The sequence below is a fragment of the Salpingoeca rosetta genome (genome assembly GCF_000188695.1).
Source record: "Salpingoeca rosetta unplaced genomic scaffold supercont1.8, whole genome shotgun sequence".
Classification (NCBI taxonomy): domain Eukaryota; class Choanoflagellata; order Craspedida; family Salpingoecidae; genus Salpingoeca; species Salpingoeca rosetta.
Window position 1 is genome coordinate 1,192,165 of NW_004754926.1, and position 22,463 is coordinate 1,214,627.

Genomic DNA, 22,463 nt, shown 5'->3' on the forward strand with positions numbered 1-22,463 from the left:
AGGAGAGGGCGCAACTGAGGCGTGAGCACGTGTACATGCCTCGCACAGGCGACTGCCCAGTTATCCTTGAGTTCCGTCGAAGCAGGGTGACACATGTACACGAGACACAAGAGCAAGAGCAAGAGCAACAACAACTCCAACAGGCCACCAGCAACATCGTCTTCATCATCAAGGTTAACAAGGACACAAACATCCCTGCAGTGGCACACCTCGTTGGCGAGGCCCTTGGCGCGGTCGCGTGTTTCCTTGGACGAGTTTGTGGTGCCCATGTACATGGTGAAGAAGATCTTGGCTGCAATCTCCTGCGGTGTCGACGGCACAAACTCCTCATCACGTACAATTCGCCGCACATCTGCGAGAACTTGCTCGTTGCCATTTTCAATCGCCTCGACAACAAGATGGCACATGGAGCACACGATGCTGGCCGTGGATGAGCTGTCCATTCCGCCGCTCAACGGGAGGAAAAATCCACCCTGCAGCGAAACGCACAAAGAGAAAGGGGTTTGGGGATACAAAGGGGGCATTGCATGTACGGATGCATGAGTGTTGCATTTTGTAGTAGTGTTGTGTTGTAGATTGTGTGCGTGCGTTTGGTTAGGCGATGGGGTGGGGGCGGGGTTTGAGATGATGCCATGTGGGTGCGTGTGTTTGCAAGGAAGAAGGAAGAAGCACAAGAGAAGCGCAGGGAACAGCGTGCGACGCACAGCGAACGTCAGCACCCATCCAACCATCTAAGCATAGGAGCAAAGGCACGGAGGGTGCGAACCAGGCCAGAGCGGCGCAAGTAGTCCCAGAGCCAGCAGGCGGGGCCGAGCGCAATCTCCTGCTCCGGCGTGTGCAGAAACGGCTCAATCGGGCGCGTGGGCCTTTAAGTGGTGAGCCATTGGTGTGGTGATCGGAGGTAGGTGGTGGGTGTGGCGGAGACATTGAAGTGTGAGTGTGTGCGGGGATGGTACGGGGCGAAACAAGCACAACGTGGCATGTACATCATCGAAGAATTATGTTACAACGAACACACTACCTAACCAAAACCTCCAGCATAAGCAAACAAGAGTGCAAACACACACACGCACACGCACACATGCGCACACACACACACACACACACACACACACACACACACACACGTATGCGACTGCTTAAACAGCGGGGTTTGAGATGATGCCATGTGGGTGCGTGTGTTTGCAAGGAAGAAGGAAGAAGCACAAGAGAAGCGCAGGGAACAGCGTGCGACGCACAGCGAACGTCAGCACCCATCCATCCATCTAAGCATAGGAGCAAAGGCACGGAGGGTGCGAACCAGGCCAGAGCGGCGCAAGTAGTCCCAGAGCCAGCAGGCGGGGCCGAGCGCAATCTCTTGCTCCGGCGTGTGCAGAAACGGCTCAATCGGGCGCGTGGGCCTTTAAGTGGTGAGCCATTGGTGTGGTGATCGGAGGTAGGTGGTGGGTGTGGCGGAGACATTGAAGTGTGAGTGTGTGCGGGGATGGTACGGGGCGAAACAAGCACAACGTGGCATGTACATCATCGAAGAATTATGTTACAACGAACACACTACCTAACCAAAACCTCCAGCATAAGCAAACAAGAGTGCAAACACACACACGCACACGCACACATGCGCACACACACACACACACACACACACACACACACACACACACATATACCTGGCCGAGCCGTGCTCCATGCACATGTCGTGGCCGGTCTGGATGCGCGGGTAGGCGTTGCTGACGGCTGCTTGGTCCGCAAGCGAGATGAGCGAGCCCCTGTACGTGCGAATGTCCTCAAGGTCAATCGTCGCCGTCAGCACCTCCACGTCGCGCAGAGAGAACTGGGACCCCTGCGCACGTGTGGCGGCGGCGGCGGCGGTGGTGGTGGTGAGGATGGAGTGGAGAGGAAACAGCAGTGGCCATGAGGGAGGTGAACGATGTGCACGACGATAGTTTGTGCCGCACGTCAAGCATTGAGCGGGGGATGGTTGCAATGGCACGATCACCGAAAGAGCACACTGACATCACCGTCAGCCATGAGCATGCAATTTCAATGGCACAATCCCTGCCTCACCTGCGCCAGGATCTTTCCGTTGAGAACAATGAGTGCGCACCCGTCGTAATACACGCGCTCGCCATCGTTGCCCTAATGGAAAGGACAACGTTAGGGTTCACAGTGATTGCTGCGGTGCTGTCAAATAAGCGGACAGCAGAAGTTGCCGCCACAAACCTCGAACACACATACACACACATACACACACAGACACACACACACTCTCTCTCTTCTTGCTATTGTGTTCATTTTAGTCGCAGGGTAAGGGCAAACGAAGCAACGAACCTGCGAGTTCGCGTACAGATACACGCCTCCACTCTACAACGAACAGCGGGCGGGGAACACAACAACAACAGGCGTGGTGTGAGATGGCGTTTGGAGGTTGCCGTTGCCAGTTGGAGGCACAGATCATCCTGGCGAACACGCAAGGAAGCAAGCAAGTCGCAACACACACACACACACACACACACACACACACACTCCTGAGGGGGACCTTTGCTGTTGCGTCACGCATGAGGTTGAGGCGGTAGTCGAGTTTGCGCAGTTCGTGGTGGCTGCCAGACCCGTTGGTGAAGATGTCAATGCCATCAAGGCCCATGTGGATGTGTGGGCTGGCGGTAATGGTGTGAGGATGGTGGTAGTGCCGGTGATGGTGAGTTGCTGCTGGACGGAGCGCAAACGCAAAAGTGTCATCTACCACCACCACCACCACCACCACCACCACCACCACCACCACCACCACCACCACAACAACAACAACAACAACAACAACAACAACAACAACAACAACAACAACAACAACAACAACAACAACAACAACAACAACAACAACAACATCATCATCATCATCATCATCATCATTACGAAACAGCGCCACCACTATCAGCAGCAGCAAACGTGTTGTGGCTGTGCGCACACCTGTTTGGGGACCAGAGCTCCTCGCAGATCTCAGAGCCGATGGTGACGTCGTTTGCAGATATGACGCCGTCCCCAAACGGAACAGAGAGCTGGCCCGTCACCTTGCGCACCACCGCAGGCAGATTGAAGTCCTCAAGCGTCCTGCACGTTTGTGCATGCGTGCATGCATATGGGTGAGTGTACACGAGTCGGTGGGTGTGTGGTTCTCTCCGCTCTGAACGTTCTGAACATTGGATTCACTGGGACGCTGTCAGTTGCAGCGCATCGCACATGACATTGAACCAGCTGCCAGCAGGGGATCTGTTACTTGTGCTCTCCCACCTGTGCCTGCGCCAGGGCGTGAACCAGCGGCCCTCGCGATAGTTGCCGTTCATGGCAAGATACATCTTCGGGCGAATCAGCAGCACCTTCCTACAACGTGAAAATCAGCGAGAGAGGCAGAGTGAGAGTGTGAGTGTGTGTGTGTGTGTGTATACGAGAGAGAGTGTGTGTGTGTGGGTGTGTGTAAGTGAGGCACAGACACACGCCTTTTGTGTTGGCGGAGAGAGGCAGAGACAGAGCTGGAAACGCACCCGTTGAAGAAGATGATGCGGCAGTTGTAGCGCACAGACTTGTGCATCATGGGCCTGGTAGACACACACAAATCACAATCAGAGCCCTACGTGCGAGTGTACGCGACCACTACCGACACAGACAAGCAGACAAACAGACAGACAGACAAACAAACAAACAAGCAGACAGACAAACAGACAGACATGCACACACACAGAGACGCACGCACACACACAAAACAGACAGGATTCACGTACAGGCCGACGTCGACGACAATGTCCTGGCAGTCTTCGTGGGCGATCAGCTTGGCCAGCATCTGCCCCATCAAAAGTGTTCGCCATGAAGTGGGCGCATGTGAAGTAGATGTGAGCGCAATTCCATGCGCGTGTGAGCGTGCTCATTGGTTTGGTGACCGCGAGGCAGAAATACCACCGCCGAAGCGACTGTCGACACCTCAAATCAAAGCAGGAGAAGCAGAAATGCAGCCATCCTACCTGATACGAGTGATAGAACGTATCCGGCTCATAGAAGTGGTCGTTGCAGCCATATCCACTGCGTGTGCGGTTGTGGTGGATTGTACATACACGTGGTGAATGAGCAGGTAAACGCAGGTAAGCGCAGCACTGTCACATGGCGTTGGTGACGGCAGCAATTCGGTGGGCAAGCAATGTTGTTGGTGCAAGCATCATCATGAAGATTTGCATCACCTGATCTCCAGCTCAGGGCCAACACGAAGAACGGCACCCCTCTTCTTGGATTCCCGAATACCTTTCAATGTGCGTGAATGTGTGAATGTGTGTGTGTGTGTGTGTGTGTGTGTGTGTGTGTGTGTGTGTGTGTGTGTGTGTGTGTGTGTGTGTGTGTGTGTGTGCATGGACATGACACGAGTGGGCGGGACCTAGCGACACCGCGCAAATGTCTGCCACATGTCCACACAACGTCAACCACTTCTGTTATGACTGACTCACTTTCCAGGATGCGCTCATAGTTGCCTTCAAAGTCCAATGCCCACTGGTTCAGGGAGCAAGTGGCCACTGTGATCAGCGACATACTGCTGGTGGTGCTTGTGTGCTGTGCTTGTGGTGGTTGCACACTGAAGGATGAGTGAGGCAAGAGCAGGAAAGATGACTGGTGTGGGTTTGTCGCTGCTTCTGCTTGTGCTTCTGCTTGCTTGTGCTCTTTGCTTCTTGTTCCACAGCAGTTTGCGCAAGCCACTGGGAACGGTCTGAATTCAGTCTCTGCCTTGTTTGTTTATGTTTCGCGCACACGCGCGCATTCGTGCATGTCGCGATTCATTCAGATACAATCGGTCAGAACACACACACACACACACACACACACACACACACACACACACACACACACACACACACACACACACACACGCACGCACACACACACACACACGCACGCACGCACACCAAACACCACAGACGCACGCACACACACGTATGTCATGCTGCGAGGCGCGCCATGGCGTGCTCGAGGTCTGCGATCGTGTCGTCAAACGAGTTGCACAGCAGCGCTTCAACCATCGGCAGAACACGCGGCCAGTGTGCAGCAAGCAGCTCCCGCTCGTCTCCATACTGACCACCTCCAGCGGCAGCGGTGGTGGCGGCAGCACTGTACGCAAGCGCCGTGAGCAAGGTGGCGCCCCAGGAGCCCGCACACCGCGAAAGCGAGAAGCGAAGCCGTGTGCCGTGTGTGTGCAGGAACGTCTGCGCAGCAACATCGCGAGATGCGGCCTGCGACAGACACGCAACCAGCACGCGCAGTGCACGGTAGCAGCGGGCAACCGTCGCAGTGTCCAGCATCGCGGCTGCTGCCGCTGCGTCCTGCTGCTCTACAAGCACGGAGGAGCGGCGGCCCTGGCGGGAAGAGGACACCGTCGGTAACGGCGACGACGACAGCGACAGGGGTGACGACGATGATGGCGGTGGCGGTGAGGATAGCGCCTCCCGTGCACACGCGCGCGCGATATCAAAGGTGCGCATGACGAACCGAGCAGCAAAGTCAAGCAGCGCCAGCCGTGTTGTGGCCAAGGGACGGCTCGCTTCACCGCCACCGCTCCCAACAGCAGTGACAGTGCTGGAGGTTGCGGACCATGGCGATGAGGCAGGGGTTGGTGATGATGACGACGTGGGCAGCGAGGACGGGGAGGATGGGGTTGGTGTCTCACTGCCATCATAGCTTGCACTGCTGCTGCCATGGGTGCTGCCAAAGTGGATACTGTTTGCGCTGTCGGTACTCGTGTTGCTGCTCACGCTGCTGCCTCTGCCATCGGGTGTCCGCTGTGCTCGCGTGCGGTCCTGCCGCCCCACAGCAGACCACAACCACACGCGCAGCGCATGGCTGTGATACGCACCGCCACCGCCACCGCCACCGTTGCCGCCACTGCTGCCTCGATGGGCACCCGAGAGCGACGGCCTGCCCTCCTGTCGCAGCCTGCTGCCCACACGGCTGCTTCGGCGCCGGCGTGCTGGTGGCGGTGACGACGCCACAGCAGTTGGCGGTGACGCCGATGATGACGAGCACGCGGCTGCTGCATCAACCATCCCTGCCCCTGCGCTCGCTGCTGCGGCGGAGGTGAGTGCATCTGCCAGCTCGAGGGCACCGTACTTGGCGTCCCGCGCCAGCGGCAGCAGCAGCTCGGGGTATGGCCATGCACGCAGCAGCGTCCCCGTCATCGCAGGCACCGCTGCACACACGTCCGCCAAAGCCGGGCCACACGCCACTGCCGCTGGTGGTGTCTGCGGTGGTTGCGGCGATGGCACCAGGGATGACGACCTGCTGCTGTTGCTGCGCTGCTCGCGCTGGTGCTGGTCATGCCGGTGGTGACGGTCGTGACGGTCGTGATGGTGGAGGGTGTGGTGGTGGTGCGGCGTGTGCTGGCGCGGAGAGGCCGTTGGTGCGCACACGCGACTGCGCGTGACCATGGAGACAACAGCAGCGGAAAACTCTGGCAAGGCCGCAGACCACCGCACCGCCTGTACCAGCACATCCAGCACCAGCGCCAGGGATTCGAGCGTGTCCATAATCTCCTCTTCCTCCTGCTCATCGTCGTGTGTACCACCACCAGAGCACCAGCTGGTAGCGTCGTGGTGATCGTGATTGCTGTTGCTGCTGGTGCTGTTGCTGGTGCTGCTGAGATGGCTGCTGTGGCTGCTGTGGCTGCTGTGGTTGTCATGTTGAGCGAGTGCGCGCCTGTGCAGCCAGCGGCATGCACTGCGAGCATACGCAATGAGATGGCCTGCGAGGTGATGCTCCTTCCAGAACAGGCGGCGCACGCTCGTGCTTTGCCGCAGTAGCGTTGACAGCGTGTCCAGCTCCGAGGTTTTGGCAGACACGTCTGCCTCGCTCAGCAGTGCATGGGCGATGCGCCGAAACGCCGCTGTTGCCTTGTTGGGGTCGAGTGATGGTGAGCACAGCGCACCAACAGAGCACGGGAGCCAGTGCTCACCACCACCAATGCTGCTGCCACTGCAGTGATCGTTGCTGTAGCTGGTGTGTTTCCCGTTTCTTCCACCATCTGCGTGCGTGGTCGCTGCATCATGGCCGTGTGGGGGATGCGTGGTGGCGGTGGCGAGCGTGGTGAGCGCCAGCTCTTCTTGATGATGGCAGAATATGGCTGGAAGCGCGGAAGTCGCTGCCAGGGTATACAGGTCCATGCGCGTCACTGCTTGCCCTGCGTCTGCCTCATCGCCGCTCCACACGCCGCTGCTGCTTGTGCTGGCGCTGCTGGTGCTCGCGCGGGACGAGATGGAAGGGGCCAGGCTGACCAGCGACGTGCTGAGGCGCGCGGCAGACGCAAGCTGCTGCCCTCTGTCGTGTGCCGACGGCAGCGTACTTGATGCTGTTGATGCCGTTGACGCCGTGCTAATGCGCCGCCTGCTCTGTGGTGACGCGGGCGACGACGACGATGACGACGACGATGGTGGTGGTGGTGGCGGCGGCGATGGCGGTGGGTGCGCCAGGCTGCCCAAGACGCCTGTGGTAGGCGGGACTGCCGTTCCCCTTGTTGTCGTGCTGGTATTGGGGGCCGTGCCAGTGGGTGTCAGGTCAACGGATGCGCGCGTGGATACTGTGCTGCTGTTGCGGTCGCGGCCCTGACGAATGACCAGCCGTGCAAGCGACGTTGGGGACGATGACGTCGCTGGTGGCAATGCTACTGATTGTGATGGGGATTGTGCTGCCGTTGCTGCTGCTGCTGCTGTTGTTGTTGTTGTTGTTGCTGCTGCTGCTGTTGTTGTTGTTGAGCCTGGCGTTGCAGTCACGGTCGATGACAGGGTGTGGCGGCGGGGATGTGGGCGAGCAGGGTGGTGGGACGGCGACGACGATGAGGACGATGCTGGCGATGGAGATGGAGATGCGTTGTGCAGCGGCGACAGCGACGGCATTGGCCGCGATCTCGGACAAGACGATGGCACCGACGCCGATCCTGCTGGCGAGAAGGAATCCCTCCTCCTGCTGCTGTTGTTGGCGGTGTAAGCACTGACGTCAAAGTCATGGGCGGGGTTGAGCATGGTCGGGGATAACGAAACGCGCCGCGCACGTTGGCTGCTACTCGGATGTCGCGACGGGTCGGGCGACGGCGACAACGTGGCGATACTTGGACTGGTCCTGCTGTGCTGGCCTTGATTCACGTCATGCTTGTTCTGACCTTTCCGTGTACGTGTGCGCATGCGCGCAGGCATATACGTGGATCCCTGTGTGGACGCTGGCTGCGCGTCTCCTGGGATGGGCGCAGGCTGGCCCTTGCTGCGCCATAGCGTGAGCCGGCGCGGGGTGGAGGGTGATGGCGCTTGCAGATTGGATGGGGCAGACACTGAAGGCGGTGATGACTGGGCCGTAGGTGCTGTTGATGACGCCAGGGGAGTGTTTGTGGGCCTTACACGTCGCGACACGAGCGGGGACAACGACTTTGGGGAGGCCGGCAACGACGCCGAGGATGCGGTTCTTGTTGTTGTTGGTGTGGGTGGTGCGAGGGTCAAGCTAGCGCGGTGGCCCTCGCCTTTGGTGGTCGCAGTGTGGCTGCTGCGGCTGCTGCGCGGGCCTGAGAGGCGGTTGCTGGTGTGGTTCCTGTCCACGCTGCCGCTGGCTCGGGATGCTGAAGCGTCACGGCTGGATGTGGCGTTGGTTGGCGTGGCGCCTCGGCTGCCCCGGCGTGCCTGCGCTTTTGCTGCAGCGGGGACGGGAGACGGCGGGTGCACCTCCACGACCGGAAGCGCTGCTCGGCTGGCATGCCGGGAGCTGCTCGCGCTGCTTTGGTTTGTGTGCAGCGGCAGCTGGTGCGCGATGTGCAGACCGATGTGCTGGGCGCGGTCGCCAATGTCCTTTGACAAGAAGCTGGGGAGCCGCTCGTCCACGCTGACTGCCTTGATGGTCTCAAGGGCCACACGCTGCACAATCTTGCGCGGCGGGTTGTCGAGCAGCAGGGCCTCTGTGCTGGTGAGGACGAACCAGCGAACGGTCTTCTTGCGACCATCAATGACGCAGACCACAGGTTCGAAGAGCACCACGCTGGCGCGGTACTCACTCGCGCTGAGCTCTCGTCGCAGAAACCGGTCGACATGGTCGCGAGCCGCCAGCTTCGCCATGGCACGCGGTTGGCATGAAGAAGACCAACGCGACAAGACGCCAGGGAGATGGTGATGGTGGTGGTGTGGTGGTGACCTTGGAGAAGAACAAACGGAATGGGGCAAACGGAGGAGCGTAGGGAAGGGGGAAATGAACAAGCGGGGGAGGGGCGAGGTCGAAGCGGACGAGAATGAGAGTTGAGGATGGGTTGTGAGTATGGGTTGTGCTTTGGTTGTTGCAGATGTGAGAGTGTCAGCCAAGTTTTTCGCGTCGTTGTTTGGGTTTTGGGTTCGCTTGCAGCCTTTTCGCTTCGCTGTTTGTTGTTGCTTGTTGTTGGTCGGCTTTGCAGCACCAGTCACCGAAACAAGGCTCGAGAATTTATGCAAATTTTCCACAAATCGTCCCTATCTCACGTGTTTGAGAACCAGCCAACCGAGCGAGCGAGCCGAGCCAGCCGAGCGAGCAAGCGTGCAAGCAAAGCAACCTTCCTCTTCACCGCCAGCAGCACCAGCAGCCATGTTTCTGATGTTCTACCTGGACAGCGAGGGCAAGCGCGTCTACACCCTCAAGGTTGGTTGTGGTTATGAGTGGTTGTGTGATTATGTGTGCGTGCGTGTGTGTGTGTGTGTGTGTGTGGTTGTAAAGTATGTGGCTGTGCGTGTGTGTACGTGCATGTGCGCAGCCATATGCAGCCGAGTTCAGCCGTGTTCTGCTATGTACAACTGTGTACAGCCGTGTACAATGGAGTGATGTGTTTTGGGACCATGACTCTTTCCTTTGCAGCTGGCAACACCTGCGTACGTGTGCTCGATGAAGGCTGTTCACTCACACACGTTGCCGTTGCTGATGCTCTCCTCCTTGTTCCCATCACAGAAAGTCGACCCCAACGGCAACCCCACACAGTCTGCACACCCTGGTGAGTTTGCGCTTGCCGCTTCTTTCCTTTGCTGTCATTCTTTTCCGTTCATCGTTCATCACTCGTTTTGATTCACCACGCGTGCGTGCACAACTTACCACACCATATCGCAAGCACACACACGCACACACGCACAACACATGCACCTGCGCACACTAACTCATACACACTCGCATGTGCATGTGCATGTGCTCGCACTTCTCCTCCACCATTCCGCTTCATGTACGCACTCACTCATGTGTTCTTGGTTCTTTGTCACCCACACCCACACTGCGCCATCTCAACAGCACGATTCTCCCCGGATGACAACTACTCGAGGCACCGCGTGACGCTGAAGAAGCGCTTTGGCATTCTCCCATCACAACAACCGGCCAAGCGCCTGTAACCTTGCCTGTAACCTTGTCCTCCTGTTCAAACAAACCACCTGTTCCTCTCTCCCCTCCCTGTCTCTCGCCTTGTAACCGGCTCCCTCGATCACGTCATGCCATGTGATGCGGGACCGGCAATCTGGCTGTAGCGCTTCTATACTTGCCCATTCCCTCCTTGCTTGCTTTGCTTTTCGATGTTGTGTGCCGCTGGCGCGCACTCGCTCGCAGCTCTTGTTGTAGTGTCTCTTGACGTTGATCGTGATTGCTGGTTGTCCTTTTCCCTACGTGTTGCCCGGCTGTTCCGAGGCCCTTTGTATCGTATCGTTGAGTAAAATCCCCCCCCCCCCCAAATTCCATCAGCTTATACGTATGCATTCACGCGTGTGTGTGTGTGTGTGTGGGTGTGAGTGGGTGTGGGTGTGGGTGTGAGTGGGTGAGGGTGAGTGGGTGAGGGTGATGAAAAAGTGGGTGGAGGTCACAGCGGGACCGCGCACAGCGGCTCCTCAATGGGCAACGCATCAACAAAGCGGAGCGTGGTCTGATCGCCGCCATCCTGCTGCAGACGGTACAGTTCAAGGAACCCGCCACCTTTCAGGCCTTTGTCGAACTGATGGTGGCATCGTGATGGTACGCGTGTAGAGACAGGAAAGAAAGCAAGAACAAGAGTGAGTGGTGATGTGTGTGTGTGTTGTAAAACGTGAGATTAACAGCCCTGAGCAACGCCACGAGCGTGCACGCGCGCACACACACACACACACATACATACACACGCACACACACATACATACGCACACACACATACATACACACACACCTGGGTTGTGACGGCGAGCAGATCTTGCGTGACAAAAGCGGCATGCCACGGCAATGCACCTTTCGTAAATACGTGGCTAGTCAGAGACAGCTTGGACACCAGAAAACAGAAGAAAGCAGGCGGGGGAAGAGGGAAAAGGTGGGCAAGGAAAAATGGGAAATGTGAAGGCGTGAGAAGGAGAACAACAGCTCTTAGGAACACACACACACACACACACACACACACACACACACACACACACACACACACACACACACACACACACACACACACACACACACACACACACGCACGCACGCATGCACGCACGCAAGTACCTGGCCGGTGCCTTGGTTGACGTGGAAGATTGCCAGCGAATCGTGACCTGAAACGAGGCGCCAAGGTTGTGAGAGGAAGCACACACACACACACACATAAAACACACACACACACATAAAACACACACACACACATAAAACACACACACGCACCCATAAAACACACACACATAAACACACACGAGCACACACGCACACACGCACACACGCACACACACATACACGTACACACATGCACACACACATAAACACACGCACACATTTTCGTGATCCCCAGCGCACCTCTGTTTGTGCAGATGACGATGTTTCCATCGGCAGATACGACGACCTCCGCCGCGTGGTTGTTGGCGGTGTAAAACTCAAACGGCGGCGGCGCGTCGTAGTCGCCAGGAACACACGCGTCAACCACCTGTGCAATGGTGAGGCGGCCATCGGGAGTAACAGCAGCAACAGTCACGCCGTTGTCAAGCTCATGCAGGACGTAGGCAACAGGCAGCGTCGGATGGAATGCGAGATGCCTGGCGTGTTAGCAGGTGCATACAAGCAGTGCGTGCTGGTGCGGGTGAGCTGACACGAAGATGTGCAGAGCGAGGACGCGTGCGGGTGCATCGAACAAAGCATGCAGCATGCATGACAGCACACCACACGTGAAAGTGAGGGGGGGAGGCAAAGCAAGGGGCGGACCGCACCTCGGTCCTGCTCCAGGTCGAACTTGGAGCGCATCAACAAACACAAGTTGTCCTTCCTCGCTGACCTTAAACCTCTACACCCGATATTGCACGAAAATCTGTTATGGATGAGTGTGTACATGCGGGTGTGCACGTCTGTGCAACACTCACGTGTATGCATCTGTTTGAGCATGAGTCCACGTGTGCATGCGTGCTACACTCATGTGTCCGTACGTTGACAGAGTCGGTGCCAAGATCACAGATGTACACGTGTGCGCTGTCCCTTGAGGCCACTGCCTGATGCGGGTGCGACCCGTCCTGCCGCCCCTGATTCGAGGTGGTGGGAAGACAACATGAATACCATTGCCATCACAGAATGAACAAACCCGAAGTGCCCACGGAGACGCAAGCAGTCGCCACTCGTGGCAGAACACCTATCGCGGCCCATGTGCTGTGCATGGCAGATGCAGACGACGGGCAGCACCTTGCCGGTGTAATCATCTGGGCCTTGGCGGACGGTACACAGTGGCGCGGTGAGCTTGAACGTTGCCTTGTCCAGTCCACAGCACGAGATGTGTCCTGTTTCGTAGTTGGTGACAAAGCACCACCGGTGGTTCGGCGAGACGCTCACATGACATGGGCCCTGGGTCGGTGAGAGCCGGTGGGAGTTGCAGTTTTGATTGACAACGGCATGAGGTCAGCGCAACCTCGTCTCGTGTGGCGCTCGCATGCACACACACACACACATCACAGGAAGAGCAGTGGCACCCGAACCTGCACACGCACACACACACATACATACACACACGCACACACATACATAGATGCGCACCTTTCCGCCGGTTGGAACTCTGCAGAGTTCCCGAGTTGCACCAGATTCTTCATCAAAGGCAACAGACAGCAAGGCTCCTTGCGTTGTGTCGTCGTCGCTCAGCTGCTGGCTCACTGCGCGGTTACAAATTTCAAGAGCGGGCGAGGCGCAGAGCATGTGAGACGCAGAGCGTGTGGGTGCACACCAAGCAAGTTCATAAGCACACACACGCACGCGCGCGCGCGCACACACACACACATTCACGCACGCACACACACACACACACACATTCACGCACGCACGCGAACACAACCTGTGATCATGTGGGTGGAATCCAGGGGCGCAGCAAACATGGGCCGCTTTGCGAGGAGGGTAGACGCCTTCAACGCCAACTTGGCGTCTGCACCCTTTTGGCTGCAGCCAACCACATGCACATGGCCAGTGCCACACCCAACAGCCACCAACAACTCATCAGCCATCTGCTTGCTTGTGTTTTCCACTGCTGTCCTCCCTCCTTTTTTTTTGTGTTGTGTTCGTTGCGGAAAACACAACAGTCGCTCGCTGATTTCAGAGGTCGTTGGTCCACAGACAAAAGCAGTGTGCTGGTGTTGGTGTGCTTGGTGCTTGGTGCTGGTGCAGTGTGAACTCTCATCACGTCAAGTACGGTACATACGGCTGTCAGACACTCGCAGGGTAGGGGTGCAGCACCATGCCGAAGCCAGTCAAGGCCACAAAAGGCGGGGGCCGCCTGCTGCGCATGAACATGTCCCACTACATCCCTCTGCCGCTGGACAGCCTGATGCATGCTCTGCTCAAGGAGATTCCAGACGAGAAAGACAAGCTCCGCTTCATCGACTTTGCTCGCAGGTGTGCTTCGTGTGTGTGTGTGTGTGTGTGTGTGTCTGTGTTTGTGTGTGTGTGTGTGTGCGTGTGTGTGTGTGTCTGTGTGTGTGTGTGTGTGTATGTGTCTGTCACTCTGTATCCGCCTCTTCTTTGCGTACCTGTGCCTCTTCTTTGCCCATCATGACCCACGATTTTTATTGATTGGCTGGCTGCTTGCGGTATCCTGGCCATGCGCCGTCCTTCTCACACGCCTGACTGCTGTCGTGCATGTGTGACGACCAGGCTGCATCACTTGTACCGCTCACGCATCACCAACCAGTCCTGGAGGCTGCGCAAAGGCTTCCAACTCTTCGCCAACAACGTCACCGTCGACCTCGGCTTCACGGAGGAGATTGTGGAGGCAGAAGAAGACTCGTTCATTGACAAGTGCGTCTGCAGTCTCAACATCATTTCATGCACGCATGAGTACATGCAGGGGTGCACACGCACACGCACGCACGCACACACACACACGTACACACATACACATACACACGCAATACACACACACAATACACACGCAATACACACGCATGCACGCACACACACACACTGCGCGCGCTGATTGGATCATCACTCACTCGCGCGTTCGTGCCTCATGGTTTTGCGTTTGGGTGGTCCCCAACAACAGCTTTCATCGCACCATGATGGAGGCCAACTTTGAGCTGCTCTCACAGGACACATACCAGGACGCCCTCAACTCTGGTGCGCTATTGTGTTTCCTCTTGGGGTTTATGTTGCTGGCAGTGCAAGCTCGCTGCCTTGCTCACACCTTGGTGCTCTTCGGTTATCACCCTTTGCTTCTTTGTGGTATTTTACAATGTGCTTGCAACTTCATTACCTGCGGTTGCCTTGGTGACCCACGGATTTCATGCACACACCCACGCATGCACACAACACACCACGCATATACACATGCATTTATGCATGTGCACAGAGTACACCTTAAACCTGGACTTGGAGCTTGACACAAACGCCCTCGACTCTTCCTTTCTCAAGCGCTTCTTCCTGCACCATGAGGTGCGTGTGTGTGTGTGTGTGTGTGTGTGTGTGTGTGTGTGTGTGTGTGTGTGTGTGTGTGTGTGTGCGTGTCGTGTGCGTGCGTGTGCGTGTGTGTGCGTGCGTGTGCGTGCGTGTGCGTGCGTGTGTCTGTATGTGTGTGTGTGTGTGTGTGTGTGTGTGTGTGTGTATGTGTGTGTGTATGTGTGTGTGTGCTTTCACGTCTCTCTGCCTTTGCCTTCGTGTGTGTGGTGTGCGTTTGCTCTCGGTTGTCACCGTCTGTCCCACCACCACCACCTCACCACCTCTATGCTGCACTCTTGCTTCGACCAAGTCCACTGACACGTGCTCGCCGCACACCATCCACCTCATGCGCAGGATGAGCTGGGCGATGCCGCCGACGTGACGCGACACGTGCTTGTGTATCACCGCGGGTACGGCCTTGACAAGACAAAGGGGCTCTTCATCATTGAGAAGGTGCTGCTTGCGCGGCCACTGCGCTGCTGCTTGCTTGCTTGCTTGCTTGCTCGCCTGCTTGCTTGCGGTGCGTATTGACGTTGCGACAGCACTCATCACGAAAACCAACCATGCGCCCTTCCTCACAAACGGCACCACCACGACGACCACCACCATCACCACAACTGCCCCCTCCTCTGTTCCTCCGTCTCCGCTCTACGCTCAACGCCGCCAACGGTCAGGTGGATGTGCTGTTTCGCAACATGTTCCACGTGCTCTGGCGCGGGCTGCAGTTGCTGCTTCTCTTCCTCTCCGTCTGGAAGTGGCCAGCCATCCTGCGCGGAGACATGGAGGATGACGATGCAGAGACAGAGGCATCCCTCGCTGCTCAGACCGCGGACACGTATGATGCGTGAGGCTCATGCGTGCACGTGATTGTTGTTCTTGTTTGGTGCACTCGCTTGGCTGCTGTGCTTTGTTGGTCTGCTTCTCCATGTGTTGGTGGGGTGACGTTTCCCACAGAAGCACGTTGTCCCTGAGTTGGCTCACGCTCGCTCGCACGCGCTCACATACACATGCACATGCTCACGCATATTCACTCCCACACACACACACACACACACACACACACACACACACACACACACACACACACACACGCGCACACACACACACGTGCGCGCGTTGTCCCGTTTGCACAGAATGCCATTTGATCCGTCCTTGTCAGTCACAGAACACAGCGTTGCGCAAAGCAGACAAGTTATCCTCAGGTTGTGAATCGTGCTTGTGTCTGTGCGTGTGTATGTTTGAACACGTTCCGTTCCCATTCACACCCAACGCTTGCTCACCATGATGTGTCCGTCATCATCATCATCATGGGTGTACACAGAAAGTCGCTTGAAGGCCTCATTGCTGCCGCTCCCTTCAGCACCCTCTTCTCTGTGTACGCGCAACGCTCTGGGCGCTTGTTGTTGTTCTTGGTGATGGCTGTGCAAACCAGTCGACACATGCATGTGTGCGTGTATGTCGTGATTCCCCATCACCTGGCCTGCAAATATGCCACTGAACAAGCAATGCACACACACACGCACACACACACGCGCACACACGCGCACACACGCGCACACACACACACACACGTGCCCGCGCGTCCCCAACAGTACCCAGCTGCAGGAGCCGACGTTCAAGGAAATGGTCGTTCTCTACCGCACCGCTGAACAGCGCGACGAAGCAGCACAGGTGCCCATGTCACGCCTGTCTGCGGGTGTATGTGAGAGAGAGAGAGTGTGTGTGTGTGTGCGTGTGTGTGTGTGTGTGTCTGTCTGTCTGTCTGTCTGTCTGTCTGTCTGTCTGTCTATGTCTCTGTGTGTCTCTGTGTGTGTGTGTCTGTGCGTTGTGTTGTTGTGCGCTTCAACACCGCATAGCGACGCCACCGACTCTGTCTGTATGTGACATCTGCAACGTTTACACCCTTCTGTCTCCCCCCCCCCTTCTCCACTCTCCCCTCGAACAGCGGCCGGGAATTCCACCCTCCATCTCTGTCAAGTCGTTCAAGAACATCCCTGTCGCTGATTTTGAGATTGTTCTTCCCTGCCAGCGCCCGACAACACGTGCGCTTGATCTCGTCAAAGTTCTCGCGGCCGTCCTCGTCGCCCTCGCAACCGTCGCCACAAAGGTGCCCGTGTGTGTCTGCATGTGTGTGTGTGTGTGTGTCTGTGTGTCTGTGTGTCTGTGTGTCTGTGTGTCTGTGTGTGTTCATCTGTGTTTAAAGGTCCTGGCTGACTTTCATCGGCAACACCGTGTTGCTGCTGCTTACTCACCAGCACCCTTTTGTATCTCTTGCTTGCTTGCAAGCAGTTCTGGCAGTTTTACGAGGAGGAGAAAGAGGAAAATGACTGGCACACGTCCACGTGGCAGGAGCGCTTCTCCGAAATTGCGCCCCTCTTGATCATCGTTGGCACTTATGCAAGCAAAATCCTCGTGCAAATACGGTCCGGCCGCGCGTGTGTGTGTGTGTGTGTGTGTCTGTGTCTGTGTCTGTGTCTGTGTCTGTGTGTGTGTGTGTGTGTGTGTGTGTGTGTGTGTCTGTGTCTGTGTCTGTGTGTGCGTGCGTGTGTGTGTGTGTGTGTGCATGCCTGCGCATGTCTGTGTATGCACGTTTATTGGTAATGCTGAACTGTTCGTTGCCACCTGCGTGATGAGGAGGCTCACTTGCTGTGCTGCGTTGTTTTCCACTGCCAGGACACAACAAGCGACGTATCAGAACCTCATGACCAACTACCTCTACCAGCGAACCACAGATTCAGATGACGGTATGATCATGGGCTTGCAATTCTCCACACGCACATGCACATACACACGCACACACGCATGCACACATATGTACACATATGCGCACATGCACGCGCAGTGTGCTGACTTGCCATTGTGCCCGCGTGTGTGTTTTCAAGGAGTGCGTGCGCATTTGGAGGACAGTACCATCCTGCAGGAAGTCAAAGAATCGCTCCTTGCCTTCTTCTTCCTGTGGAGATGCACCCCGAGTGGACCCGTGGTCAGTGTGTCGTGTGTGTGGGGGAGGGGGGAGGGTGTGTGTGGGGGGGGGGGGGTGTCTGTGTGTCTGCCTGTCCCTGTCTGCTTTTCCTGTCTGCTTTTCCTGTCTGCCTGACTGGCTTTGTTGTCCTCCTATTGGCGGATCCAACCACCCCTCTGCAAACGCCCAACGTTTCTTTCATGGCAGACTCTGGAGGACCTGGATATGCACGTGGAGCAGTTCTTGCTGACAATTGACAACAACGTCGACTTTGAGGTGCGACGCAACCCACCTTCCACAAGTGCTTGTTCAAATCTCACCTTGCGTGTATATTTATGTGAATGGACGCGTGTGTGTGTGTTGATTTATCATTGCACGCCTGCTGTAACCCCCCCCCCCTTCTTGCGTTCCCTTCTCACCTCCCCATCGTCCCTGCTTCTACTCCTTCGTGGCACATGTGCAGGTGGACGACGCAGTGCAGAAGCTGGTCGCAGATGGGATTGTCAACATCAACACGGAGGAACTGGAGCCAGAGAGCCAGCTGAAAAACCTCTCAATCAGTGAGTATGGGGTCATGGGTCGTGGCATGTCGTGACGTGTGATGGCCTGTTCTCGCACGCTTGCCCCTCGTTTTCGCGGCCGCTTTGTGTTCTCACGATTCGTGAGTGGCCGTGTGTCCTGTGTCACACCGAATTCAATGCCTCTGCTGCACACCAACTCATGCCTACATTGTGTCTTGTGCGTTGCCAGGCCGCGCGATTACGAAGCTGGAACAGCAGTGGCAGGTGTTTTTCTCCAACCCAAACCAAGAGTGCCCTTACTGCCCCTTTCTCAAGCACGACGACCTATGAAACCATGTCGGAGCAACGTGAAGACACGCGCACGACGATACAGAGGCGGAGTGGGGGTGGGTGGTGTTTTGTGTCTCTGCTGTGTTACTGACCAATCGAAAATTAAACACATCTTCCTTTAAATTTCAGTATTGGAGGTGGTGTGAGACACAAACACCAACCAGCTCTGTGACACACCACACTCTCTCTGCTTCGTCTTTGTCTTGATCCCCCACTTGCTCTGCTTGTTCTGCTTGCTGTGTTGTTTGCGAGACAGCCAGGACGCGTACCCGACACAGAAAGACGGGCGCGATGGTATGCACCCGCAACAGAGGCCTGTACAATGTGGTTGTACACGGCTTTGCCTTTATGGCCCTCTTCACGGCCTTCCAGGTGCGTTTTATGTGTTTGCATTTGTGTCTGTGTGTCTGTGTGTCTGTGTGTGTGTGTGTGTGTGTGTGTGTCTGTCTGTCTGTCTGTCTGTCTGTCTGTGTCTGTGTCTGTGTCTGTGTCTGTGTCTGTGTCTGTGTGTCTGTTTGCATTTGTGTGTGTGTGTGTCTGTGCCTGCCTGCCTGTCTGTTTGCATATCTGTCTTCGTCTGTCTCTCTCTGTTTGTGTCTTCGACTGTCCTTTCGAGAAGCAAGAAGCGATCTGCCGCTTGATGAAGCCTCGGCCCACATGTTGTTGGAGACGAATCGCGTGTTAAGCTCACAGTCTCGATTGTGCGAAATGTATGCAGACGTCTGGAGGGTTCCAAACCACCGTGTTGAAGGTGCGTGGCTCTCTCTCTCTCTCTCTATTCCCCCCTTCCCTCTCTCATGTGATGCCCTTGAACACACAGCGCAAATCACCATGTTGTTATGCGTGCACGAACATGTGCATGTATTTGCGTGGGTCTGTGTGTTTCTGTCGACGTCCCTCGCTTCGCGTCGCCGCCGTGATTCTCTGTCTGTTCTCCTCCCGTCACTGCACCTCTCAACATCGCCGTCTCTTTATTGTTCGGCCGCTTGCTTGCATGGTTTGTTTGCCTTGACGGTATGAATCTGGCTTCTGTGTTGCCACAGGATATCATGGGCGATAACCAACTGGGAACAGAGTCCCTGGCAATCATCTACGCCGTCTTTGCGCTGGGCAACTTCATCTCCCCAATTGTCGTCCATTACATTGGCGCCCGCCCATCCATGTTCCTGGTAATGACTCCGGCGATTGCGGCCACTTCCGTCTCCCTACATCTATCACACGCGCGTGTGCTTGAGTATCAGTGCGATCGCGTACCTCGAATGAAAACGAGGACTCACAGCCCCTCTGCTGCTGCTGCTGCTGCTGCTGCTGCTGCTGATTTCCTTGATCACAGGGAGGTATCGGGTATGCGCTGTTCATTGGATCCATCCTCACCCTCAACAAAGCGCTGATTCTGTCGGCGTCTGCTCTTCTCGGTCTCTCCGCTGCCATCATCTGGACTGCCCAGGTGCAGTGTGTGTGTGTGTGTGTATTGTTGTGTATGAACAGCACCTATGTGTTGGCAGTGCTGCGCCGGTGTGCTAGTTTTCCTTCGCACTTTTGTCCTTGCCACAAGCGAGGTATGCCCAGTTCACACACACGCACACACACACACACACTCACACACTCACTCACACACACTCGCACACTAACACAGGGCAACTACATCACGGAGAACACGCTGCCAAACAACCGCGCACAGTACACGGGCATCTTCTGGGCGCAGCTGCAGTCGTCCCTGCTCATTGGCAACCTCATGCTCTACTTCATCGTCCACGGCGACACGGTTTCCCGTGAGACAGCCCTCTTCTTCTACCGCATCTTGTTTGGTGTCGCAGTTGGTGGCACGCTCCTGTTCCTCCTCACCCGCAAACCCCCGCCAAAAAACAAGGTGCGTGTGTGTGTGTGTGTGTGTGTGTGTGTGTGTGTGTGTGTGTGTGTGTGTGTGTGTGTGTGTGTGTGTGTGTGTGTGTGTGTGTGTGTGTGTTTGTTTGTTTGTTTGTTTGTTTGTCTGTGTGGTTGTCTGTCTGTATGGGTGCGACAGAGTGGTACCAGCTGGCATGTGTGCACTTGCTTTTGTGTATGGTGTATGGGTGAACCGAATGGTCTCCTGCGCTTATATACCGCCTCTTCTCATCCAACCAGCCAACTGCTGTGTGCATGTGGTGATGACGCGCAGAACAACGAGGGCGTGCCCGCCGTCAACTCGTGAGTGGACATGACACAAACCTGCTCACTTCACACCCGTCCGACGCAACATGCACCATGACACACTGCGTGCACACCCCACCACCGCCACTTGCATGGCATGCAGCGTGCCACACTACATGTTCCTCACGCGTCCACCTGCAACATGCACACGCCCCCGCTCACGCCGTAGCGATGCTGATTCCTCCAGGAATGAACGCGAGACTGTGAAGAGCGTTGCCTCCATCTTCAGTCAGTTTGCACACACACCACAAGAAATACAACAGCAAACACGCACACGCACACACACACACACCAGGAATGAGTGGCTTGGTTGCTCCACAATGCACGCTGTCACCTCCGGATCACGCTCACACGTGCGCATGTCAATACATTTGCGTGTGTGTGTATGTGTGTGTTGATGTTTACAGAGTCGACCTTCCGCCTGCTCGTTGAAGCGGATATGGTGATGCTCAGCGTCGCCATCATGTACTCCGGTGCGCGCACACACACACACACATACACACACATGCATGCGTACTGCACTTTCGCTGGTGCTCTTGGTTTGCGTTGCTGTTTATGCTGAGTTTGACCTGCTTGGATGTGTGCCTGTGCGTCGAAAGGACAACGCTGCCAACACGCCTGTGGTCATCTGTTTGACTCTTTCAACCCCACTCACACTACCATGCAATCACACCCATCATCCCCCATCCATCCCCCAAATCACCATCGACCGCGGTGTCTGCCGTGCAGGCGCGGCGCTGACCTACTGGTCCGGGGTGTACCCGACACTCATTGGCGATACGTTCCAGCCAAAGGTACTGCGAAGCAGTCTGCTGTGCGTGACGCTGGCTCATGCGTTGCGTGCGTGAAGAGGAAGGCGTGTGTTGTATGTACGATGGCTGGAGCTGTTCCTGCACCACACAACCCCACCGCTGGATAAATGAACGCGCTCCCACACACACACACACACACACACACACACTCACACACTCACACACACACACACTCACACACTCACACACTCACTCACTCACTCACTCCCTCACTCACTCACTCACTCACTCACTCACTCACTCACTCACTCACTCACTCAAACAGGACATTGGCCTGTCTGGGATCATCGTCGGATGCGCTGAAATCCTCGGTGGAATCACGCTCGGGCGACTTGGAAAGGCAACCTCAAACTCATGGTGAGCTGCTGTTGTCGCTGCTGTTGCCGATGATGGCCCGAGTATCCCTCTCTGTTTGCCTGCTTGCCTGTCTGTCTGTCTGTCCTTTTGTGTGTTGCTGCTTTGGATGGCTGTTCTTGTGCACCTTCCATCCGTGTACTGCACTGCACTGTGCGTTGCTGACGCGGGTGGTGTGACTGCAATCGCTGCAGGGTGGTGATTGTGGGGCTGTTTGCCCACGCCGCCGCCTATTTTCTCATCTACTTCAACTACAGGAGCAACACCATCGATCCACAGTCAGTTTACATGGCCCGCACTGCATTGCTTTCTCTGCTCTTCGTATTGTGTACCTGTGTGTGTGTGTGTGTGTGTGTGTGTGTGTGTGTGTGTGTGTGTGTGTGTGTGTGTGTGTGTGTGTCGTCC

General features: G+C 56.3%; 6 protein-coding genes across 6 annotated transcripts in view; 3 read left to right on the top strand and 3 right to left on the bottom strand.

Annotated features, from left to right (window-relative positions):
• The window catches only part of PTSG_03736 (glutamine dependent NAD synthetase), a 7,148-nt gene extending 2,394 nt beyond the window's left edge, over positions 1 to 4,754 (bottom strand). The window contains exons 1-13 of the mRNA XM_004995403.1: positions 4,482 to 4,754; positions 4,221 to 4,281; positions 4,008 to 4,065; positions 3,771 to 3,829; positions 3,534 to 3,587; positions 3,283 to 3,372; positions 2,962 to 3,102; positions 2,537 to 2,654; positions 2,329 to 2,361; positions 2,065 to 2,136; positions 1,668 to 1,840; positions 767 to 866; positions 210 to 473 (exon numbers count right to left, since the gene is read on the bottom strand). Coding sequence (XP_004995460.1) covers positions 210 to 473; positions 767 to 866; positions 1,668 to 1,840; positions 2,065 to 2,136; positions 2,329 to 2,361; positions 2,537 to 2,654; positions 2,962 to 3,102; positions 3,283 to 3,372; positions 3,534 to 3,587; positions 3,771 to 3,829; positions 4,008 to 4,065; positions 4,221 to 4,281; positions 4,482 to 4,563 — 1,305 coding nt within the window. The 5' untranslated portion in view covers positions 4,564 to 4,754. The remainder of the gene's footprint in view (positions 1 to 209; positions 474 to 766; positions 867 to 1,667; positions 1,841 to 2,064; positions 2,137 to 2,328; positions 2,362 to 2,536; positions 2,655 to 2,961; positions 3,103 to 3,282; positions 3,373 to 3,533; positions 3,588 to 3,770; positions 3,830 to 4,007; positions 4,066 to 4,220; positions 4,282 to 4,481) is intronic.
• Positions 4,755 to 4,950: 196 nt separating this feature from the next.
• On the bottom strand, positions 4,951 to 9,260 carry PTSG_03737 (uncharacterized protein). The gene has a single exon (XM_004995404.1). The coding sequence runs from the start codon at positions 9,108 to 9,110 to the stop codon at positions 4,968 to 4,970; it is 4,143 nt and encodes a 1,380-aa protein (XP_004995461.1). The 5' UTR covers positions 9,111 to 9,260; the 3' UTR covers positions 4,951 to 4,967.
• Positions 9,261 to 9,606: 346 nt separating this feature from the next.
• On the top strand, positions 9,607 to 10,391 carry PTSG_03738 (H/ACA ribonucleoprotein complex subunit 3; the record flags this gene model as incomplete). Its single annotated transcript, XM_004995405.1, has 3 exons — positions 9,607 to 9,660; positions 9,964 to 10,006; positions 10,294 to 10,391. The coding sequence occupies 3 exons, from the start codon at positions 9,607 to 9,609 to the stop codon at positions 10,389 to 10,391; spliced, it is 195 nt and encodes a 64-aa protein (XP_004995462.1).
• Positions 10,392 to 10,655: 264 nt separating this feature from the next.
• On the bottom strand, positions 10,656 to 13,522 carry PTSG_03739 (uncharacterized protein). The gene is made up of 9 exons (XM_004995406.1): positions 13,298 to 13,522; positions 13,006 to 13,118; positions 12,658 to 12,816; positions 12,408 to 12,500; positions 12,195 to 12,268; positions 11,788 to 12,023; positions 11,506 to 11,552; positions 11,189 to 11,278; positions 10,656 to 10,981 (listed from the first exon to the last, which is right to left on the bottom strand). The coding sequence occupies exons 1-9, from the start codon at positions 13,461 to 13,463 to the stop codon at positions 10,850 to 10,852; spliced, it is 1,110 nt and encodes a 369-aa protein (XP_004995463.1). The 5' UTR covers positions 13,464 to 13,522; the 3' UTR covers positions 10,656 to 10,849.
• PTSG_03740 (uncharacterized protein) lies at positions 13,516 to 18,813 on the top strand. The gene is made up of 16 exons (XM_004995407.1): positions 13,516 to 13,851; positions 14,110 to 14,253; positions 14,498 to 14,571; positions 14,804 to 14,886; positions 15,244 to 15,342; positions 15,564 to 15,724; positions 16,023 to 16,091; positions 16,211 to 16,264; positions 16,482 to 16,560; positions 16,835 to 16,996; positions 17,179 to 17,312; positions 17,563 to 17,633; positions 17,772 to 17,872; positions 18,059 to 18,127; positions 18,315 to 18,411; positions 18,602 to 18,813. The coding sequence occupies exons 1-16, from the start codon at positions 13,694 to 13,696 to the stop codon at positions 18,700 to 18,702; spliced, it is 1,656 nt and encodes a 551-aa protein (XP_004995464.1). The 5' UTR covers positions 13,516 to 13,693; the 3' UTR covers positions 18,703 to 18,813.
• Positions 18,814 to 18,846: 33 nt separating this feature from the next.
• The window catches only part of PTSG_03741 (uncharacterized protein), a gene marked incomplete at its 3' end in the record, with an annotated part of 6,481 nt that continues 2,864 nt past the window's right edge, over positions 18,847 to 22,463 (top strand). Inside the window, exons 1-11 of the mRNA XM_004995408.1 lie at positions 18,847 to 19,074; positions 19,421 to 19,453; positions 19,746 to 19,871; positions 20,036 to 20,149; positions 20,339 to 20,572; positions 20,861 to 20,889; positions 21,062 to 21,120; positions 21,300 to 21,365; positions 21,622 to 21,686; positions 21,970 to 22,061; positions 22,253 to 22,336. Coding sequence (XP_004995465.1) covers positions 18,994 to 19,074; positions 19,421 to 19,453; positions 19,746 to 19,871; positions 20,036 to 20,149; positions 20,339 to 20,572; positions 20,861 to 20,889; positions 21,062 to 21,120; positions 21,300 to 21,365; positions 21,622 to 21,686; positions 21,970 to 22,061; positions 22,253 to 22,336 — 983 coding nt within the window. The 5' untranslated portion in view covers positions 18,847 to 18,993. The remainder of the gene's footprint in view (positions 19,075 to 19,420; positions 19,454 to 19,745; positions 19,872 to 20,035; positions 20,150 to 20,338; positions 20,573 to 20,860; positions 20,890 to 21,061; positions 21,121 to 21,299; positions 21,366 to 21,621; positions 21,687 to 21,969; positions 22,062 to 22,252; positions 22,337 to 22,463) is intronic.